Consider the following 23279-nt stretch of genomic DNA (forward strand, 5'->3'; position numbering starts at 1 on the left):
GATTAGGGGCATAATGAGCACACGGGGCGAAATGGGCACCCCTCTTTTATGCGAAACTACGCATTTTTTTAATACAATGTGGTATGTGGAACTCTTTCGTAGTTACTACAGTATCTCTTTATGTAGAACAAAAGTGATTTGTCTGTTTAAAATATGGAAATATTTTGAAAAAATTAACTTGGTTCCAAGATGTTGAAAAAATTATTATTATTGCGCACTACAAAATAAGTATCTACGGTCGTTTAAATGGCTCAATCAAGTATGTAGACACATCAATATGACGTATGGGTCGTATCCCAAATTTCACCATCATTGAAGTTTTGATTTTAAGCTATAATTAGTGTGAAAATCTCATATTAACTTTAACTAATTCGATAGGGGCGAAATGGTCCCCTTTAGGTGGGGGAAATGAACACACCTTGTCTCATAAATTTACCTGAATTTCATCTCAGTAGACTTGTGAGTTTGTTCGTTTCCATAGTCAGTGTTTGTTTACAGTGATGGTGCGAACATATATTAGAAAATCTTTGAGACCGAATCGGTCAGAAAAAGGGACTGCAGGCAGAATTGGCCACCATAAGGCGCGACGGGACATTCACGAAACAAGCCGCCAAGCATCACGGCATCCCGCGACAAATGTTGACCCATTAGTTGTACTTATACACAGTTTTAAGATATGTTCTATAAGAGTGCTCATTCTACCCCGTGGATGCACATTATGCCCCAGTGGGCTGCTCATTGTGCCCCACACATCGACTGATTGCTAGTTTTTGATGCATGAATCTAATTTGTGTTTTTCACCATCATATGATAAACTTTTCAATTTGTGAATAGTGTACCTTTAATTATAGATAGTTAATTCAAATTTTGCACTGAAGACAGCTTAAAATTTTTGTCGTTTTCCATGCTTAAATCAGCAACCAAGTTAGGGTGCTCATTATGCCCCTATTCCCCCTACTACAAGATTATCGAATTTCAGATCAAGACCAGAATAATAAAATCACACAAAGCAAATCACGAAGCAATGAATCCGTTAGTAAAAATGAAAGTAAAAATTGTAGTTTCTATTAGGTTGCGCAACTAAGTTCTCGCTGTTTTTTTTATTTATTTTAATAAAAAAAATTACCTATAAATTATTTAAAGTATTGTTCATCGCTAGCTATAACGTTGTTTCATCTTCCTGGGAGAGCTTACACACTCTGTTACGATAAAAGTGTTCGTCTTTCAAGGTTATCGATGAATCAAACCGTTCTCAATGTCTCCATGCGGATGTCCGGAAATCGATAAATCCAAAGAAAACCGTAGAAATTCGTAAAATTACAGCAAACTTTTCTAGCATCTCTGCTTGTGCCATCGAACGGAACAAGTAATAATCGGACAGTGAAATACCTAGGGGAATATAGCGGGTTGGGTAGGACTTCCTAATTGAAAGTAAATTTTAACAGCTTCAGTATGAGGCCGAGCGTTGTCATGCAGTAACGTTACTTTTTCGTACTTCAGTTCGTGTTGTGAACGCATAAATTCGAGTCGAAACCAGGGAGCTGTGTAGCTACCAGGTTACAGAGTCCGCTTTGTCAAGCGGATGGTCGTGGGTAAGAATCTTAGTAGAATCATGCTTTTCGATGTCAAAAAAGGACTTTAAGCATGGGTTTATTCTTAGCCCCCCTTACCCCTTACCTATCTTTTACCCTGAAATCTTTAACAGTTTTGCGCGACTTTCTCTTAACAAAAAATAAGTTCCTCTCATCTATATAACTGGCCAGAAGGACGCACGACGAAACCTCTCCAGGGAATAACAGGGTGGCGACGTGAAAGTGATACACTTTATTTATATCATAAAACTCAAACATCTATAAGTAGTGAAATTATAATCTAGTAGTAGATGAGTTTAAATCTTTCACCTTCGTGTTTGATAACGGCCCATTGTAAGCCGGCATTTCGTCCCAAATCTTTTTTTAAATGTGTTTTGAAGTAGAATACTTCTCTCAGGAAGTTCGGCTACATAGGGATGTGAAATGAAAATCTTCTAAGATTCTTCCCAAAATAAGATAATTGTAATTTAATTATTCACACTATTGTACTATTGAAAATAGTCAAGCCTTGTCAAAACGAAAAATTCGACCTCTGATTAGTCGTTATATGCTTGCTTCCCAAGTACGGTCGACAGGATCATATACCTTGCAATTGGAAACATGCTATTTGGCCTATATAAGAGCCTGTTTCAGCCGGAGCCGCTCATAATAGTTCTAGACAGCGACAACAGCAGTCGTCCTTCCTTAGCAGCAGCACTAGCCCTGTGGTTGATCACCACGTCTCAGGAGCAGCACGTTTCTTCTCAGCGTGTGCCGCCAGACTGCCATTATTCCCCCCGTGTTGGGGCAGCATGAAGATTGCCATCAGGAAATCCAATTTTGAACATCAAAATGCTTTTTTCAAGGCAAATAAACAAGTCATTGAAAGTTAATAATTTTTGTCAACGCAAACAAGCATTCTGTGTTACATTCTAGCAATTTAAGTTTGTCTCACCCGTCTAATTTACTGAATGTGAAATAGCTTCCACAGTGCATGTTGTCCGTGTATCTTAATTCCCCCAATGTTAGGGCAGCTCAAAGGTTGTAATTAGCAACCGATTTTGAACCGCAAAATGCTTTTTTTCAAGGCAAATAAAAAAATAATTGAAGGTTAATAATTTTCTGGCATCAACACAAGCAGACATTCTGTGCGGATGCAATCAAATTCTGTTGTAGTTGTCTAATTTTTACTTTATTTAGTAAACCCTCCACTGTAGGGGCAGCGCAAAGGCTGCGATCAGCATAACCGACATTGAATAATAAACTGCCCTGTTAGAACGCATTCACAAATGCAGTTAGTTCGACTATGCAGAGCTAATATGAAGTCGATTCAATCAATCAGCATAAACAGAATTTCGTCGTCTCCCAGCTGCCAAGTTGCAACATGATGCAACACGCAACAGCGAGCAAACGAAATCGCTTGATGTTACAAACCGCAATAAGATACGGGTTAAAACCGTTGCGTGTGTGAGAGCACCATCGGTGTTTATTCGCTGGATACAAAAATCAAATGCGGATTGTGGAATAGTTTGTCTGAAGAACATTAGGGAATGGAATCAACTGAACTGATAGGGCGTGGCCTATTTCGTAGCACCCTTCGGCTATAAAAGAGTGTTTCTGGGAAAACTAGCTAAATTCATTAGTCGGAAGGTGAGCTGAATGGACCGTCCACAACGTTGACAGCAGCAGCAGCAGGTATCAGCACTCAGCGGTAACAGAATACATCAGCGGGTTGCGCCTATGGCTGCCTTCAAATTAAACAAATCACTTGCCCTGTGGTTGATCACCACGTCTCAGGCCTCTGCCTGAGAACGAACGCCAACGCGAGCGATCGGGCGAGATTTTTTCCGTACGTCAGCCGGCACTTCCTCTAATGGAAAAGTTGGATCATTTTGTTCAGAAGAATATAACTGTCGGTAATATTACAGAGCTGCGATTGCATTATATCCGATATGGAATTGAACAATTGTTCTTTTGAGGACAAATAAAACACTTATTTTGAAGAGTTAATAGTTTTGGGTACCAGTAGCAGTATGGTAACAGCCTCAGCGGTAGGTGCAGCCGGTACTTCCATGAGGCGAAGTAAATGGAAGCGGCATGGCGAAACAGTTCGGTTGTGCTTGGACGCGCGTCATTTTTCGTTGTTGATATTATTCCCCACATGAAACGAAGCGCTTTCGTACGATAGCGGCGGTATTAGCGGTAGATGCATTTGCCAACACTTACTCCAGTAAAGCCGTGTCTAATTTTCAATGTGAAAACACCTTTCTACTGTGTTGGCCGTGCACATTAGGCCTCTGCCAGGTTAAACGCGGAAAGCGGCGTAAACCGTTTCGCCCGGCCGTAGGTTAATGTGCGGCCGTAAGTAGAGCTGTGTAAAAGTATTCTACTTAAACCTCGCGGTCGTGGCTTTGCACTCAACCCTCATGTGATTTTTTTAAATGTGTTCAAACTCAAATGTCTAACGTTGTCCAACTTTTCTAGCATGTATACTCAGATACTGAAGTCTAGCGGGTTCAAATCTGGGGACTATGCAGGCCATTAACATGAACTGATGAAACAAGCCACATTCTGAACAATCAGTGCCAATGATGCGTTCGCAACCGAGATCTAGCAACCCTGGTGGCAATACTTTTACGAGTTAATCCGTGAATTTTCCGCTTCTCAAAAACTGAATATCCAAGGACCTTTGTGATAATATTTTGAGTGGAAGTGTTGGGTATGTTCATCAAACGTGTTGTATTTTTCAAAAATAAGCGTTTTCATTCTAAACGATCTGAAAATATTGCGTATCCAACGGATCATTTTGATTTGAACGGAACATTGCACGCGTGTTTGAATTAGCAAACTGAGTATTTTCCGAGGGTGGACAAATAGTTCCGTTTCAATAGTAATTTTCTAGAAGGGCGTAAACATTTCGGTGTAGGTTTTACTTGATTCGTGTAATACCCACTTTATTGATTTTCACTTACGACAGGAATGCAATCAAATTGTTTTTGTCAAAACATGAGCAAATCATTAGCTAACTTTGTTGAAAAAAGTGATATCGAAACGGCAAGAATCGTACAATCGATAACGCAATATCTAGGGAATATGGCAGGTCAGGTAGGACTTCCCATTTGAACGTTTCTATGTAATTTTAAACGATTTCAGCAGTATGAGGCCGGGCGTTCTCATGCAGTAGAATCACTTTTTAGTGTCTCTGCTCGTATTGTTGCCTCTAGCACGGATCGTAGCTGCTAAAGGGACCATGTCCGCCGATTGGACTGATGGACATTGCTGGAAACGAGATGAAATGTAAGCAAAAAAATGTTTACAAAGAGTCCTTCTGAGCTACGGAAAACGTTATACTCCGAACGTAACAACAGAATTTCTCTGGTTACATAGCGGTAGTGCTCATTGAAACTTCTCGATATTAATTATTAATTCGATGTAATAACGCTTTTCGCTGGTGGAAAACAGTAATTGGAGAGCTAAAAACACTTAATTCTGCTCAAAAAAAATTAGACCGCATGCAGCAAAAAATTATTTTTGTGAATCGGAAGAATGAATGGCCAGAAATCTATTCAAGGTAATCGAGAACAAAAATTAGGTAGCAGATAAAAAATGGTAAATATTTTTCAATTATGAGCGATTCCATGCCAAATGATCTGAAAATACGCAAAAATATAAACGACCATTTTTGTTTGAATGGAACTCGCGTGTTCGAATTAGCTAACTGAGTATTTTTCGCGGTTGGACTTTTTTCTGTTTCAAGAGTCATTATCTGCCCATAATTCAAAAATTGGCTAATATGCCATAGGCATCAAATCGAGAAAAACGCCTTTGAAAGTTTTTTATCGATACAACATATTTTGACTGTTCATGACAACTTTTTTATTGAGTATATCACCCTTCATATATGCTGGAACCTTGTCGTTGAGTTGAAACAGAGAGATCTATAGAAAAATTCCATCCGCCACGTATTTTTAACACAGTAGTCGTTTTTTCAATTATAAACGAAAGGTCAGTTGACAAAACGGTGTGCAATTTGGCTAATATCCATACGATGTGAATTATATCGTACTCGTTGGTGATGCAAATGGTTTTAAATTTAATAAAACAACACGGAAGCACAAGTGAGGATGAAAAGGACGACGAGTCAATTGTTACGTGCAGCAATATAATAATATAACGAAAATATTATTATTCATGGTAATCTCACAATCCACTTTCCTATTTTTTCTCATCAAATGCAAAATGAAATCTGAATCTTCTCTTTATTAATATTACTCCTAATCAAAGAGCTAAATATCATTTTTTAAATGTAAAGATTTATGACAGAAGGAAACAGTCACACGTTTTGATCATCGGGTTTCGCAGTACAACAAATAAATTCTTGTAGCATATTCTATACAATAGATAATAGAATATATATATATATATATATATATATATATATATATATATATATATATATATATATATATATATATATATATATATATATATATATATATATATATATATATATATATATATATATATATATATATATATATATATATATATATATATATATATATATATATAGGTATATGTAATATTCTTCGTAAAAAAGTCAAATTTGATGCAAGGGCCTTACCTGTCGCCAGTAACCACCAAGCTACAACACACTTTCGAAAGTTAGAAGAAACACAGTTCAGTAATAATACGCTGGTTCTTGAACATGCCACAGGTTCATATTGGATATTGGATATTAGCCAAATTCTAAATTATTTTGGATATTAGCCAAAATTGTTTCACGTTTGCTGCCTTCCCAAATGCATTTTTTGACAATCGGCTTCCGTAGGGACCTTGTTTAGGGTGTGTACCATCACGAGAAACTGTTTTCTCGATTTTGGTAAAAATGGCATATTAGCCAATTTTTGAACTATGGGCAGTTATCTAAAAGGGTATAAACATTTCGACATATTCTACGATGCTGGTACGATTCATCTGAAAGAGCTGCTTTTTCTGAGCAAAACTTAATTTTCAAAAAATTTCTATCGTTGTCCTTCAATTTTTAAATCACGAATTAAAACTGAGCGAAATCGCTACAATGACAGTTCGCTCATATACCAAACAGCAATTTAAACTCCTCACTCGAAAACCAGAGGACAAAGATATAACGTTTTTAAAAATCTCGTTGATGTATAAAAATCAGAAATCCGTGAATAGTTAAACAACCCAATTAACACTATATTTTGATTAATACTGAAAAGTGTTAAATTTTCCTTGAGTTTTTTTCTGTTGAAGGTAGACATTATTTAAAACCTTTTAGTAAAAAGTTCAAGATGAAGAAATGTAAAATGAATTTTTCCACTGCTTCCGTGCCATGTCCGTATCATGTAACGTTTAAGATTGATTGCATGCCTTCTTACAAATGCAGGCCCGGATTTGTGGGGGGGCAAAGGGGGCAAATGCCCCGGGCCTCCCGATTCAAGGGGCCCCCTAGTCCTGGGCGGCCTTTTTTTTGCTCGTCACCTTCCAGAACGTTACCTCTAAATGTTTTTAGAAAAGAGGGCCTCACAAACAAATTTGCCCCGGGCCCCCCATCGTTTAAATCCGGCTCTGTACGAATGCATTCACACCAAAGCGTTGCCGACGAGATTTTGTGCTTCACGGAGAGCACACGGCAGACCCGTGCGAAGATTTGTGTATGTAGTAGTGACATGATTGGCGCGAAGTATGATTGCGATATTGTAAAAAACTGTTTTTTCACACTCATTAAACATTTTTCAGAAGAACACGGTGTATGCACGGTTCAAACACGGAGCAGTGTGAATACATGTTTTTCGATCATGAAAAGATGGCCTGGTTCGAATGCGTTTTGATGAGACATACGTTACGTTGTTAAGTTGACATACGTTTTTGGTGTATCGTTTGAATGGAACAAACTCATTACGTTAGAAGTTAAACATCTTCGCAACGACTCATATTGCATTTTGTGGAAGACATTGCATTGGTGATATCGGATTTAAGGTGTTGAGGTATCTTCAGAAAAACACAATTTTGACGCAAACTGGGAACACTATACACAAAATCTAATGATGCCATGTCGATTAAAAATTTAAAAAGCTTCAAAAATAGTGTTTAATATCGTCTGTAAATTTTACAGTCTTTGAGATATAATGTTTTTTCAAAACAGGGAAAATAATATTTTGTCAAAAAATAAAAAATGAAGTGCTTAAAACAAAAAAGGGAAGGGGTTTGAAACAAGTCATTTTATTTATTTTGAAGTAAATCGGAGAGGGTAGTTGCAGTTGTCAGATCACTTGGTATGAAATGACCCCCCAATCCGCGAGAGAGTCACAAATGAAATAAGACTTTGGTCTCAATATTGTCCCCCAAACGTTTTGGAAAAAATGGGGCAACAGTTTTTGTAATTGAGTAACTATTACTTTTTATAGAAAAACTTGTGTGAATTTTCTCACAAAAGTCACTAAAGTTTTCCTTTAAAAGCAAATTTTCCCAATTTTTGTCTCTGTGACAATTGGATTAGAATTTACAAGTTTTTCTCTTAAGAATCACAGACCAAATTACTTTACTTTGGAAGCAAGGGTATTTTTTTCATTCAGTAGTCACGGTGATAATTTGAAAAAACAAAAGACATGTTGTCCAGAGAAAAAGTTTTTCCAGTCGGTCACTGTAACTTTCGAGAGGAAATATACAACAGCAGTTTTGTTTGAAAGAAGGTGTGACCCTTTGAAAAACTTATAAGTTATTAGCATTGTCACAGTGATTTTAGTAATCATCTCTTTTGGTTTGAACTGAATATCAGGAAAAGTATACATCAAGCTTTGATCGAAAAATATCACTGTTCGATCACCGTGACTTTTGTCAGGGAATATATGTCAAATGTTGTTTTAGAATATATGATCCTTTTTAAAACATATCTCTTATTAACATTGTCACATGAATTTATGTAATTATCTTTTTTCGATCAAATAACAAAGAAAACATTACTTCAATATCACATGTTCCCTCCATCCAACGTTTGATTAGTATTGGCTCACAAGAGTCTCCGTATCAATTGATCTTTAATAAATAGGCTATGATCATTATCTGAAAGAATGAATCTTTTTTTACAACGGTTACCAAAAATAATTGGTGACGAATTCCTACAGTTTTTGCCTTTCTCCTAGAAAGGTATAGCAATCACTGGAAAAATCAAAAGTATAAAAGTGCTCCAAAGTGTCGAATCTCGTATATCAATCGACTTAGTTTGACGAGCTGAGCATTTTCTGTATGTGTGTGTGTGTGTGTGTGTGTGCGTATGTGTGTGTGTGTATGTGTGTGTGTGTGTGTGTAACGCTCTCCCGATCTCACTCGATTTTTTCAGAGATGGCTGGACCGGTTTTAATGAAATTATATGCAAATGAAAGTTCTAGTTGCCATTGTAATTGGATTTTTATTTTAGAGGTTTTGTTTAAAAATGTAAAAATCCCAAAATTCAATATCTCAGGAACCACACAACCGATTTCAATAAAATTGGTATCAAATGAACGGGCTATTTTAAAAACCCTTAACTTTTATATAGATTGAACATGTAGTTCAAAAGTTATGAAAAGAAACGTCTTCTGAAGACTGTTTAATCTCACTCATGTTTCTCAGAGATGGCTGGACCGATTTCCACAAAATCAGTGTCATATGAAAGGTCTAGTTACTTTGCCTGTTATGTTTAAAAATGTGAAATCCAGCTATGAAAAGAAACATATTCCGAAGAATACATAAACTCACTCACTTTTCTCAGAGATGGCTGAACCGATTTTCACGAAATAAGTGTCAAATGAAAGTTCTAGCTGACTCATAACACCCTATTGAATTTTACTGTAATCGAACTGTAACTTCGTCTGTAATGTACCGAATTGTGAAAATCACGAAACTTCATTATCTCAGAAGGTACACAACCGATTTGATCAATTGTGTTATCAGATGAGCAGGCTAGTTAAGGGTTAACTGATGAATTATGATTTAACACGTGGTTTCAAAGTTTGGCTGCCCTACACGTTCCCATTTCATTTGATTATAATCGAGCTAAGCAACCGTTATGTATTAAATTGTTGATAAAACAACGAAATTCTATTATCTCAAAGATTACAAGACTTATTTGAACATTACTAGTTTCATACGAACGAGTCATCTCTCAAACTTACAAATAACAAACTTCATAACAGTTTGATATGTGGTTCAAAAGTTATGGAAAGAAAAGAAATTCAAAGGCTATTTAAAACTATACCTGCTTTGATCAATATATGTGGCCACAATATAATTTAAATGTGCTATCGTACCATTTGAATGTTCCCGGTATCGCTCATTACTTTTATTTCGCTATTTATTGAGCATTTACATTACGTCAAATTTCATATTTTATACTTATATTACAACATCATTATTTCAGAACCCAAAAAGTGAATACACATTTATTGGATTGAAGCGTTCATGTGAATCTATTTTTACAAATAGTAAGTTTGAATGAGAAAGGCTGGGTCCGACCGATAGGTGGATTAATTTAGGTTTTTAGTTTATCAAGATGGAGGTGATAATTACTAAAATCGATAAAATAATATATAATAAAAATAAAGCATAATAAAATTTATAAATTTTCCTCGTAAACTCCATATATTTTGTAACAATATTATAACATGGGTTGCATTGGAACAGACATCTGATTAAAAAGAGGAATGAAAATAATATTTTTTGTGTTTCTGAAATATTTAAAATTTTCTGAATATCATTCAAAACCTAATTTTTCTGAAGGCGCAAGAAAATTTTAAGGGGTAGGCGATATACTTTCACCATAAAAATGGAATTGTATTTGGAAAACACTTTTGGCATTTATCGCAATTCCAACTTCTTGTGTGTTATCACTTTATATGTACACATTTCTAATTTCCATCAGCGAAATAAAAAGAATCTAAAATAGTAATGGGAGTTGGTCACGAATGAAATAGTTTATTCTGGAACTTTGTCACGAAAAATATTCATGAATGTATTGTTGAACATACGACTCGCGGTGACAATTTCCAACAAAGGAAACGTTGCTGGTTTCTCCTATAAACATCATCAAGTTGTTAATACGAAAGAGCTGAACATTCTAACAAACCACTTTGTGACAATTACCAAAAGTTTGTATAAGGCTCAAAGCCCTGCCTTTTCGACGCTTTTTCAGCATTCCTGACCATTTACAGAAAATATTCTTCATACGAATATGATTTTCTCTTAAAGGTCACCAACATGCCATTTGTGCTGACTGGGCCATAGGTCACTTTATGCTGTTGTGACAAATAAATCGTTAATTTGAACAATATAAATCAATTTTAAAAGAACGGTACTCTAATGTTATGAATCATGTTAAAAACATTTATAGAAGTCATTTTTTTGGAAAATTTATTATAGAAAACATGATTCGGTATATCCGATATAAAATTACTTGTATTCTGACTTTTAGTAACATTTTTCGGTTACCCAATGTAAAATCATTTTTGTTTTTACTATTTCAGACAATAGCTGGGAAGCCCAGTACTTTTCAAGGATCTAGTTTTATAGCCTTTAGAACCATTTTTGAATACTTTAAAAGCTTTTTCGTTTATTTTAACCCATTATGGACCGAACCTAGACCCTGATTTTTTTCCTAGACTTTCCACAATCGAGTATCTTACTGCTCGTTTCGTACTACAAAGAGCCTGAGCGTGTTAAAAATGCTTACAGAACATTGATAAATAGTACAAAAACAATGCCATCCGTTAGTTATTAGAATATATTATCATCAATAGCTCTTAGCTTTTCAGCCTGAAAAAATATTGACCACACATTGTTTTCAATTTTATATATTCATAGTAAAGTCTAGTGTCCATCTACACCTTGAGTTAGAGTTAAGCTTACTTATTATCCATGACAAAGATGTTAATGCATTTTTTGCAATGTTATCTGCAAAAAATGAGAGATTTTCTGCGTTTAAGCTAGAAATCGAGTTGAAGATTGATTTCAAATGATGATCTCGAATCTACAGACAGTAGCCATAAAAATAAAGTAGTCTGTGAGACTTTACGAAAAATTATTCCAAACGGGTAAATGTCAACAATACCGTATAACAAGTACTTTTTAAGGATCCAATGAAACATCCCTTTTTCGCAAGAAAGTTTTTTTTGTCACCCCATTTCTTTGAAACGAACCACCTAACTAGCACTTATTTGGCTTTATTATTGAACTCCCCTCTGCAGGACTGGTCGTCAATGGTTTCATCAACGTTGTCATCACTACGATCGAGCGGCGCTTCGGACTGAGATCGACGCAGACCGGCCTTGTCGCGAGCGGATACGATATCGCATCCTTTCTGTGCCTGGTACCGGTGTCGTACTTTGGCGGTCGGCTTGGGGCGTCCAAACCGCGCTGGATTGGCTGGGGCGTCGCTGTAATGGGCCTGGGAGCGTTTGTGTTCGCCCTGCCGCACTTTCTAGTCGGACAGTATCGGGCGACCAATTCGGAGCAAAATGTCTGCCTGGCAGCAGCCACCGCTGTCGAACTGCTTGCTAACGATACCACAGCGAAGGCTGCCCGCCTTCTTGGGGAGGTAAGTGGAAACCGGATACATAATATTTATAATTAATAGAACTAGGTGTTTCCCTAACGTATTGAATGGCCGCTCGTAATTTGAATTTATTTAATTAGAAAATGTCGTCAGTAAAGAAATGTACCTTATTTCGGTGTGAATAGCAGCAGTGTACTCACTTATTAACACTGCTCAGTTTTTCCTACAGTGAAAGTATTTTTACTAGAAAAATATTCTTTGACTCATCGAAAAAGCAAAAAAAAAAAACCTTTTACGTTACTTACAGACTTGCACACTGAACGCGGGTGATCTGATTGGAAATGGAGGAGAGAACAGCGAGAATCTCTCCTGGAATGTGTGGTTTTTCTTCACTGCCCAACTGCTGCTGGGAGCCGGAGCCTCCCCGTTGTACACCCTCGGTGTAACGTACATCGACGAGAACGTTTCGAAGAAAATGTCATCTGTTTATTTAGGTAAGTCTCTGTTATCATCGCATTGGGTTGGGGGTAGCTGTTGAGTGCTAGCATATATATGTACTCTTACGTTGCTGGCTGGCAAGCGATATGAAAAAGAAAGAACCGGCTATAAAACAAGTTGATGAGGGACCACGTGCTACGGCGGGTGTGAGTTTGGGTGGCGTCGTTGTTGTTGGCTAAACGAAAGAAAGGTGCCAGCTATTTGTTATTGTTTTGAATTGCTCCTTTTTACTATGGGTAATTTCGCGGTTGCTAAATTGGCTGGGTGTGGGAAATGTTCTTGGGAAATGGTTTCCAAGCAAGGGAATTCGCTGCGACTCATTTCACTTCATGCGCTGTGCATCGTTGAGGAGGGTGAAAATTTATTGAGTACACAGCTTTTAGGACAACAATGTTACGATGGGAATAACCCAAATATACGCAATATTATTATCTGATCAGTTGTCTCTGAACATTCGGTCAAGCGAGGATATTTTTGGGATTCTACTTAGGTGCATAGCTAGGGAGTAGAAAATACCCCGTATTGTTTTTACACAAGCATGTTTGAAATAGGTTTGATTGATAATGTTTTGATAGGCTTTCTCTTGTTCTTCTCTGCTAAGAAAACATCGAAAGTCTTATGCGTTTTTTACTCGGCAATGTTGTTGTGGATGAGTGACAAATTATTATACCCCCAAAATTTCCATAATTCATTGAAAAATAGTCCTTTACTGCAAACATTCTTCGAGAAGTTTGAAAATGCATAGAACTTTAAAAATATAAAAACCTGAATTTTTAGAGGACATACAATAAGAATCGTTATCTTATCATTTGAAATTCATGCTATGAAAATAAAAAAAGGAGTTCTTCATGGGATCACGAGTCAATACTGATAAAATGCAGTATTCGAGATCTGTTAAAATCACTGGCGGTCATCGACTTCTATAGTCGATTTAAGTCAGTTCATGAAATGAAAAAAGTACAGAGATTTTAATTTAGCTATGCAAACATTTTTTTCTTTGTTTTTTCCTATGTTCATGTATTAATCCATTTCCGGTAGGTGAAGACTAAACTTTAATCGATCTTAAACAGTTTTGAAATTTAGAGCTACCAAACTTTGTCATTAATTAGAATTTGTCATGGGCAACACAGTTTGTATTGCAACAGCGATTGCAACAGCAAGTTGGCCACTTACATTTTTATATTCAATTTTAAATTTTTTAGCATTGCAGCATTATGTTTACATTGATTTGTAAATGGCGCGTGGTAACGAAAAAACAGATTGTCTTACAATTCTAAAATATGAATGTTCCGACACATTAGTGTTCTTCAACTATTCCGCGCGATTAAGATGTAACACTAGCAGAGTGGTTGAAGGTCTTTTTTTATAACGTATAAGCTTCCAGAAGATTTGAATGAGATTGATTAGTTTGGCTGGAGAATTGCACTTTCCTCGATACTCTCGTCAATCTAATGAAGTCACAATCGAAATTGATTATCATCATATTTAATGTAAGAAAAGATGCTCTAAACGGCGAAGGATGGCCCGAGCATGCCCTCTCCTTGTTGAACGTTTGACGCTTCGTCTTCAATTTTCGGGATCAGCACGCTTTATAGATTGCAAATCGGACGATAAAAACAGGAAACCACTTTCTAACATCGGACTGCGTTCACTTTCCCCTCGTGGCGATGTATTGTTTATACATCCACCGGAGATTCTACGAAGCAGGACCAGCCGCTTAGGGGGACAATAAAAAAATATTTCCATCATAATTTCATTGAAACACATTTTATTATCCTACCTAAGTGAGTTTGCTACGGAGGGAAACTCTGGTGCCGGCCGATTAGCACGCCCTCGTCTTGCAGCGGTCGAGACCATCCTCTGGCGCCGGAAGTTATCTTTGCTGCAGTAAATAGCGCGCGGTAGTCGACGGCAGTCACGTTGCTTTTGTTTGGTTATTGCGAAAGTGAAACTAAAGTCAGTCGGTGAAGCTCTATACTATATGGCTCTCTGGCACTGGTTATGGTAAAAGGGGTCGCAGATGTTTGAATGCACTCTCCATTTTACGACAGCGTGGAAAATTTTCCCTTCAATTTACTATTCATTTTATATGCGAGACACACAAGCGGTAAGCGCAAGGTGGTAAATCTGACCGATGTGATCGATGGGGATGAAAGTGGCAATTTTCCAATTGAGGACTATTGATTACAGCTTCCCGGGCGGGATAAATCGATTTGGTTGGGGTTATTAGATTTATGTTGTAGAGAGAAAGTGGTTCTGATTTAGCCTAATAGTGCACCCGGGATGGTCGGTTGGAGTGTGTTGCATACTAGACATGGTCGCGTCTCGGGATGGGTTCGAATACAATTATTAGAAAGACTTTTGGGTCCGAGTGAAATTATGGTACGCTTGCTTTTTATTAATTACAACCGCAGGGATTTAGTTCAATGACAGTGAAAACGCACTTGCAAGCTCACTGTTTGTAATCGTTCACGAGTAATTGTGGAATAATTTGAAAGAAACAATTTACCGATAATGTTTTTATGTAAATATTCCAACACTTTCAGATTTTAATATCCTTCCATTTTTTTCAGGAATCTATTATACAATGGCCGTCGTAGGCCCAGCAGCAGGCTACGTAATAGGAGGACAACTACTGCTTTTCTACACGGACATGTTTGTGGTAGACTCATCGATGTAAGTATTATTAAATATTCTACCCCAAAATACGTTTTTGATATAGTAGTGCCTAGCTATTGCTGCTTCCTGGATAGTCTGCGACTGATGACTGATCTGTTTATAAATCATTTTCCGCATTGTTGACATTCATTCACACTTCCGAACGTCTCCGTAGTATTACGTGGTAATATCTGCATTCTCAGACGCACGTAGCTCATCTAATATTAATAAATTCAAATTGCGTGAAAATATCTGTAGGATGTAACCATTAATCGAGCATGACAATGTAAGCTACCTTCACCGAGGAACGAGAGGAGCATTGTTCGTGTTTTTGGTTGCCGAGTAAGATGCATGGCATTTTGCCCCTGTTTTCATATGCATCACTCGGGGTTGTAACGTGCAAAATTATTTAATTAAGACTTTCTCCTGTGAGGTGTTGTTATGGTATTCTTGTTGTAACTAACACTGTTGTGTCTAAAGATGACTTAAGAAGGCTTCTTAGCACTCAGGAATAAACAATGAATGGGGCGGTGTGGAGGAGTGCAACTAAAAGAATACTTCAGAATGTTTTGATATAACGAAAGTGCTTCTACAAGTATAGAACGTCATCTAGGATTATATGATGTGACGGGTCTAACATTTTTTACGTGCTAGGTTAGTGCAAATTTCATTCTAAAAACTAACCCGTAGTTTTCCGGTCGATAACATTATCATAACTATTTTACAAATTTTCAAATGAAAAATTTGCTTTTAAAGTCTTCACTGGTGAAATGCGACGCTGGCACTGATGATCCAACGCTGAATGTTACACTTCTGGCTGTACTGTGATGTATCCCCACAGAAACAGTTTACAATAACCCAACTCCCAACCTAAAGCTCTATTGCTATTATATTTCATGATATTTTTTTCAATTTTTTTTATGCACATTCATATAAAATACAAAAAAAATGTTTTTTACATTTCCTGATTTTTTAGTAGTATTTATATTCACTCATGGTAAGTTATAAAAGTGCTAGCGTTAGTTTTACACACATAGATCTAGTTAAATAAGGATACTGATTATCTCCCCACTACGCAGCTAAAATTTTTGTGAGAGCTAAATGTGTCATTGGGTAGCATATTATACAAGATTTCTGTGACATGATTGCAATTATTTTCCTACTAGGGCAAGGGGATATTTTGGCCCGCTTTAGGAAGTGATTGCACAATTTATTGTAAAAACATGATTTTTCAACATTAATACCTGCCCTATCATACCATTGTTAGGAGCAATGTGTCTACTTTGCTATACATCGTTCAACGATGCAATTTATTGGACAATAACGTACAAGCAGGCTTTGTTTTGCTCATCTACATCTTAAAGAGAAAACAGTTTTCATCCCCCAACTGTGAGCTTACATTCAATGTGCATCACACCATCTGCTGTAGAGAGAGCGAAGAGTAATAGTTTCTCTGACGAAAAAACGCTCCTAACTTGACAGAGCAAAAAACCAGTGAAACTCTTGTAAATGGGTCAGAATTCGTGAAACGGATCACTGAAAATCGCGATGTCTACTTTCTTCAAATAAGTATTAAGAACTTCAAGAGTTTCACTCGGGAAGTCGATTTTCCAATTTTTATTGAATTTGAGTAAGTTTTTAAGTTTTTATTGTCATTTAAAATTTAGGTCAAAATTGTTTTTGAACAGACATAGCTTTAAAAATATTGCATCGAAATTGATGAAATTTTCACAGCAGATGCATCCTAAGTTATAGTTAACGAAAATATTTTTTTTGGAGAAAAAAAATTTTTTTTTTGGTAACTATTTAAAACAATATGTTGAAAATCTATGTTCTGGGGCACTGAAAAATCTGAAAAAATCATAAGTAATTTTGACGAAATTTCGAAACTACCCTGAAAATTTGGTGGTGGTGTTATTTTTTCATCAAAAGATATGGGCTTTCAAATTTGGTGCCGATAGCATTTTCAAGCGAGAAGCGAGTGAGCAATCCCAGTTTCAGTTATATGCAAAAATTCTGTAAGGTTTGTAAAATTAGTTTAACACAAATGATTTTTAGTCGCAAAACAGTCAAACTATGCTTAGTCTGTTACCCAACTTAATGTTGAAGTCAGTATACTTTATGCCCTTAACAACTCGCAAGCCTACCTACATATTAAACTAAAAAATAATGCAAAATTTAGTTAGGAGACAACCGTACAGAACGCATCAGTGGGGTGAGATCGCCCGTGTTATTACTTTTAGACATTATGGTGCACTTTTTGGTATGAGAACTGAAGAAAACTGGGTTTAGAAGCATTTCTCGCTTGAAAATGCGTTGTGGCACCAACTTTGATGGCCCATATCTTTTGATCAAAAAATAACACCACCGCGAAATTTTCAGGGTAGTTTCGAAATTTCGTCAAAACTACTGGTAATTTTTTCAGATTTTTCAGTGCCCCAGAACATAGATTTTCAACATATTGTTTAAAATAGTTACTATTGAAAAAATATTTTTTTCTCCAAAATTTTTTTTTCGTAAACTACAACTTAGGATGCATCCGCTGTGAAAATTTCATCAAATTCGATGCAATATTTTTTAAGCTATGTCTGTTCAAAAACAATTTTGACCAAAATTTCAAATGACAATAACAACTTGAAAACTTACTCAAATTCAATAAAAATTGGAAAATCAACTTCCCGAGTGAAACTCTTGAAGTTTTTAATACTTATTTGAAAACCTAAATTAATCCACCTAGCGGTCAGACCCAGCCTTTCTCATTCAAACTTTTATTTGTAAAAATAGATTTACATGAACGCTTCAATCCAATAAATGTATATTCACTCTTTAAAAATATTGATGTTGTAATCTATACATATGAAAATGCAATCCGGTCTGTCTGTCTGATCCATATAGGCTCTAAAATTACCGAACCGATCGGCGTGAAAATTTGTATGTAGGGGTTTTTGGTGCCTATAAAGGTTCCTATGATAGTTTGAGACCCCTCCCTTTTCTGGAAGGAAGGGGTCCCATACAAATGAAACATAAATTTCTGCACAACTCAAGAACAAACCAAGCAAATGAAACCGAATTTGGCATGTAGATGTTTTAAAGGATAAAAATAATGTCCATAATGTTTTGACACCCCTCCTTCTTTCGGAAAGGAGGGATGCCATACAAATGAAACACAAATTTCTGCACATCTCGAGAGCTAACCAACTAAATGGAACCAAATTTGGCAGGTGAATGTTTTTGTGGTAACAAATATGTTCCATAATCGACCTCAGGCAACATTTTGGATTGTAAGATGGCAACTTCCGGTCTCTGGAAATCAGCCTGAAATGGACGATTCCCATTAAATATGAGTATCTCCGGAACCAGAAAGATGCACAGAAGCTGAAAATTGATCACAGACACAATCTTGAATTTTAAGATGGTGACTTTCGGTGTCTGGCAAACAGCCGGAAATGACCAAATACCATTCAATATGAATGTTTTCGGAACCAGAATTACGCCCAGATGACAGAAATTGATTTCACAGGCAATTTTTAAGTTCAAAATGACGACTTTCGGTTTCTGAAAAACAGCCCAAAGTGACCAAATACCACCCAATATGAGTATCTCCGGAGCCAGAATGTTGCAAGAACACCACTATGAATTGTAGGATGGCAACTTCTGGTTTCTGGGAAACAGCCAAAACTGGCCGATTTTCGTCTGACATGAGTATCTCCGGATCTCGAATGATACACAGCAGCTGAAATTGACCACACACCCCATTTTGGATTCTATGTTGGTGACTTCCGGTTCCTGGGAAACAGCCGAAAATGATCGAATAACACCCAATATGGGTGTTTCTTCAACCAGAATGACGCTCAGAGGCTAGACATTATCTTAAATACCATTTTGAAATCCAAGATGGCGACTTCCGGCTTGTGAAAAACAGCCTAAAATAACCAAATACCATCCAATATGGGTATTTCCGGAATTGTTATGACGTACTGAAGCCACAAATCGACCTCAGACAACATTTTTAATTGTAAGATGGCGACTTCCGGTGTCTGGAAAACAGCCGAAAATGACCAAATACCACCCAATATGAGCGTTTCTTTGACCAGATTGACGCACGGAGGCCAGAAATTGTTCCCAAATGCCATTTTAAAATCCAAGATGACGACTTCCGGTTTGTGAAAAATAGCCTAAAATAACCAAATACCATCCAATATGAGTATCTCTGGAACTAGAATGATGCAGTGAGCCAACAATTGACCTCAGGCACCATTTTGAATTGCTAAATGGCAACTTCTAGGAAACAGTCGAAAATGACCGAATAATACTCAATAAGAATATTTCCGTAATCGAGATGATGCATAGAAACCAAACATTGACCCTGGAAACCATTTTGAATTTAAAGACGACCACTTTTAGTTTCTGGAAAACTACCAAAATAACTAAATATCTTCCAATATGGGTATTTCTGGTGTCAGATTGATGCCAGAAAATCTGCTGAAAATGACCGAATACCACCCAATATGAATATATTCAGAATTAAGGCGATGTACAGAAGCCAAAAGTCGAGGATATTGTCATTTCGATAAACTCAATCATTTCAAACAATTTGTTATTTGACTTTGATCATATCCTATGGCCGATTCGTCGTGCATTTGCAGACTTTTAACACATCGCAAGGAATCAATAAATTTGGAACATTCAAATAGTACGATACCACATTTAAATTATGTTGAGGCCACATATATCGATCAAAGCATTTCTTTTCTTTCCATGACTTTTGAGCCACATATCAAATTGATATCAAGTTTGTTATTTGTAAGTTAGAGAGATGACTCGTTCGTATGACACTAGTTATGTTCAAATAAGTCATGTAGTCTTTGAGATAATAGACTTTAGTTGTTTCATTTACAATTTAATACATAACGGTTGCTTAAGTTCGATTATAATCAAATTAAATGGGAACGTATAGAACAGCCAAACTTTGAAACCACGTGTTCAATCATAGTTCATCAGTTAACCCTTAGCATGCTCATCTGATAATAATATTGATCAAATCGGTTGTGTAGTTTCTGAGATAATGAAGTTTCGTGATTTTCACATTTCGACACATTACAGACAAAGTTACAGTCCGATTATAGTTAAATTCAATAGGGTGTTATGAGGCAGCTAGACCTCTCATTTGACACAAATTTAGTGAAAATCGGTTCAGCCATCTCTGAGAAAAGTGAGTGAGTCCAAGTAGTCTTCGGAATATGTTCCTTTTCATAGCTGGATTTAACATTTTTAAACATAACAGGCAAAGTAATAGTCCGATTGCAAAACAAATCAATAGGGTCTCATGGGCAACTAGACCTTCCATTTGACACTGATTTTATGAAAATCGGTCCAGCCATCTCTGAGAAACATGAGTGTGATTAAACAGTCTTCAGAACACGTTTCTTTTCATAACTTTTAAACCACAAGTTCAATCTTCATAACATTCAAAAGTTAAGGGTTCTTAAGGTAGCCCGTTCATTTGAAATTTATTTTGTTCAAATCGGTTGTGTAGTTTTTGAGATAATGATGTTTCATGATTTTTACATTTTGATACATAACCTCTAAACTAAAAATCCGATTACAATAAAATTCAATAGGGTCTTATGGGACAACAAGACCTTTCATTTGCAATAAATTTCATGAAAATCGGTCCAGCCATCTCTGAGAAAAGTGAGTGAGAATAAAAATCTGCATATACACATACACACACACATACACACACACATACAGAAAATGCTCAGCTCGTCGAGCTGAGTCGAGTGATATATGCCATTCGGCCCTTTGGAGCACTTTTAAACTTTCGGTTTTGCAAGTGATTGCTATACCTTTCTAGGAGAAAGGCGTGTGTGTGTGTGTGTATGTGTGTGTGTATGTGTGTGTATGTGTGTGTGTATGTGCAGATTTTTATTCTCACTCACTTTTCTCAGAGATGGCTGGACCGATTTTCATGAAATTAATTGCAAATGAAAGGTCTTGTTGCCCCATAAGACCCTATTGAATTTTATTGTAATCGAATTTTTAGTTTAGAGGTTATGTTTAAAAATGTGAAAAATCATGAAACATCAATATCTCAAAAACTACACAACCGATTTGAACAAAATTGGTCTCAAAAGAACGGGCTACCTAGAAAACCCCTAAGTTTTGAATTTCATAAAGATTGAACTTGTGGTTCAAAAGTTATGAATAGAAACGTGTTCTGAAGACTGTTTAATCTCACTCATGTTTCTCAGAGATGGCTGGACCGATTTTCATAAAATCAGTGTCAAATGGAAGGTCTAATTGCCCCATAATACCCTATTGATTTGTTCTGCAGTCGGACTATTACATTGCCTGTTATGTTTGAAAATGTGAAATCCAGCTATGCAAAGGAACATATTCCGAAGACTACTTGGACTCACTCACTTTTCTCAGAGATGGCTGACCCGATTTCCACAAAATAAATGTCAAATGAATGATCTAGCTGCCTCAGAAGACCCTTTTGAATTTTACTGTAATCGAACTGTAACTTCATTTGTAATGTGCCGACTTGTGAATACCACGAAACTTCATTATCTCAGAAACTACACAACCGATTTGATTATTATTATCAGATGAGCGGGCTAGTTAAGGGTTAACTGATGAATTATGATTGAACACGTGGTTTCAAAGTTTGGCTGTCCTACACGTTCCCATTTCATTTGATTATAATCGAACTTAAGCAACCATATGTATTAAATTGTTAATAGAACAACGAAAGTCTATTATCCAACTTGCAATCCGATTACTAGAGAAAGACAGTCGAAACAATGATATGCCATTGATTATAAGAGCACGCTACCTCCGATATGTCCTCGATCCAGACTTAGTAATCGTGCGTGGAATGCAAAACCACCTTCTATTGTGTGGGACATAAAAAAACAAACGAAAGCTGGTGATCCTGCTCATTTAGTTTGTCCCGTTGTAAATGAGCTACTGTCGAACCGTTTTCAACGATACACGACCCTTTACACCGACGGTTCAAAGAACGACACAACAGTTGGTGCAGGACTATTCGGCGATGGGATGGCAATATCCGTTGGCCTCCCCCAACAGTGTAGCGTATTCTCGGCAGAAGCTTACGCAATCACGATGGCACTCGCGCAGCACACCTCTACAAACAAAATAGTGATTTTATCAGATTCTGCAAGCTGTTTACTGGCACTTGAAGCGGGTAAGTCAAAGCACCCATGGATCCAAAAAATAGAAAATGCTATACGAAATAGACCCATAGAATTTTGTTGGATACCAGGCAACGCCGGTGTGCAAGGCACGTCAAAGCAGATCGACTAGCCGGTGAAGCCAGAAATAAAGAACCGATTGCTATACCAATCCCGGCAGATGATGCAACGAGAGAAATCAACCGCGCAATTCGGCAACTATGGAACAGTCAGTGGTTCGCAATGCAAGACGCCAAACTACGACAAATCAAATTCGAAACCAAAAAATGGATAGACTGCAGCAATCCCGGAGACCAACGGGTCTTGACTCGACTGAGAATTGGACACACATAACTAACCCATGCCTTCTTACTCGAAAAAAATATACCACCGTCATGTGAATGTTGTGGAACCATCATCAATATACCACACCTACTATTGAACTGCAGGAAATATTCCGACACGAGGCGAAAATATGGAATCGATGAAGTAACACTACAAAGAGCACTTTGCAATGATAGAACAACAGAAACAAAAGTGATCAAATACTTAAAGGAATGCGAATTGTACAATTTAATATAAACAAATTAAAAGATTTTTGATACAGACACGAATGCATTTATAATGTAAAGTGTCTTAAATTAATAAAAAAAAAAAAAAAGAAAGTCTATTATCTCAAAGATTACATGACTTATTTGAACATAACTAGTGTCATACGAACGAGTCAACTCTCAAACTTACAAATAACAAACTTCATAACAATTTGATATGTGGCTCAAAAGTTATGGAAAGAAGAGAAAT

At 36.7% G+C, this 23279-nt stretch overlaps 1 protein-coding gene across 1 annotated transcript in view; it reads left to right on the forward strand.

Annotated features, from left to right (window-relative positions):
• LOC129731740 (solute carrier organic anion transporter family member 4A1) overlaps nucleotides 1-23279 on the forward strand; it is a 67721-nt gene that overhangs the window by 17679 nt on the left and 26763 nt on the right. Inside the window, exons 2-4 of the mRNA XM_055691984.1 lie at nucleotides 11816-12165; nucleotides 12431-12617; nucleotides 15195-15297. Coding sequence (XP_055547959.1) covers nucleotides 11816-12165; nucleotides 12431-12617; nucleotides 15195-15297 — 640 coding nt within the window. The remainder of the gene's footprint in view (nucleotides 1-11815; nucleotides 12166-12430; nucleotides 12618-15194; nucleotides 15298-23279) is intronic.

The sequence above is a fragment of the Wyeomyia smithii genome, chromosome 3, assembly GCF_029784165.1.
Source record: "Wyeomyia smithii strain HCP4-BCI-WySm-NY-G18 chromosome 3, ASM2978416v1, whole genome shotgun sequence".
NCBI classification, from domain to species: domain Eukaryota; kingdom Metazoa; phylum Arthropoda; class Insecta; order Diptera; family Culicidae; genus Wyeomyia; species Wyeomyia smithii.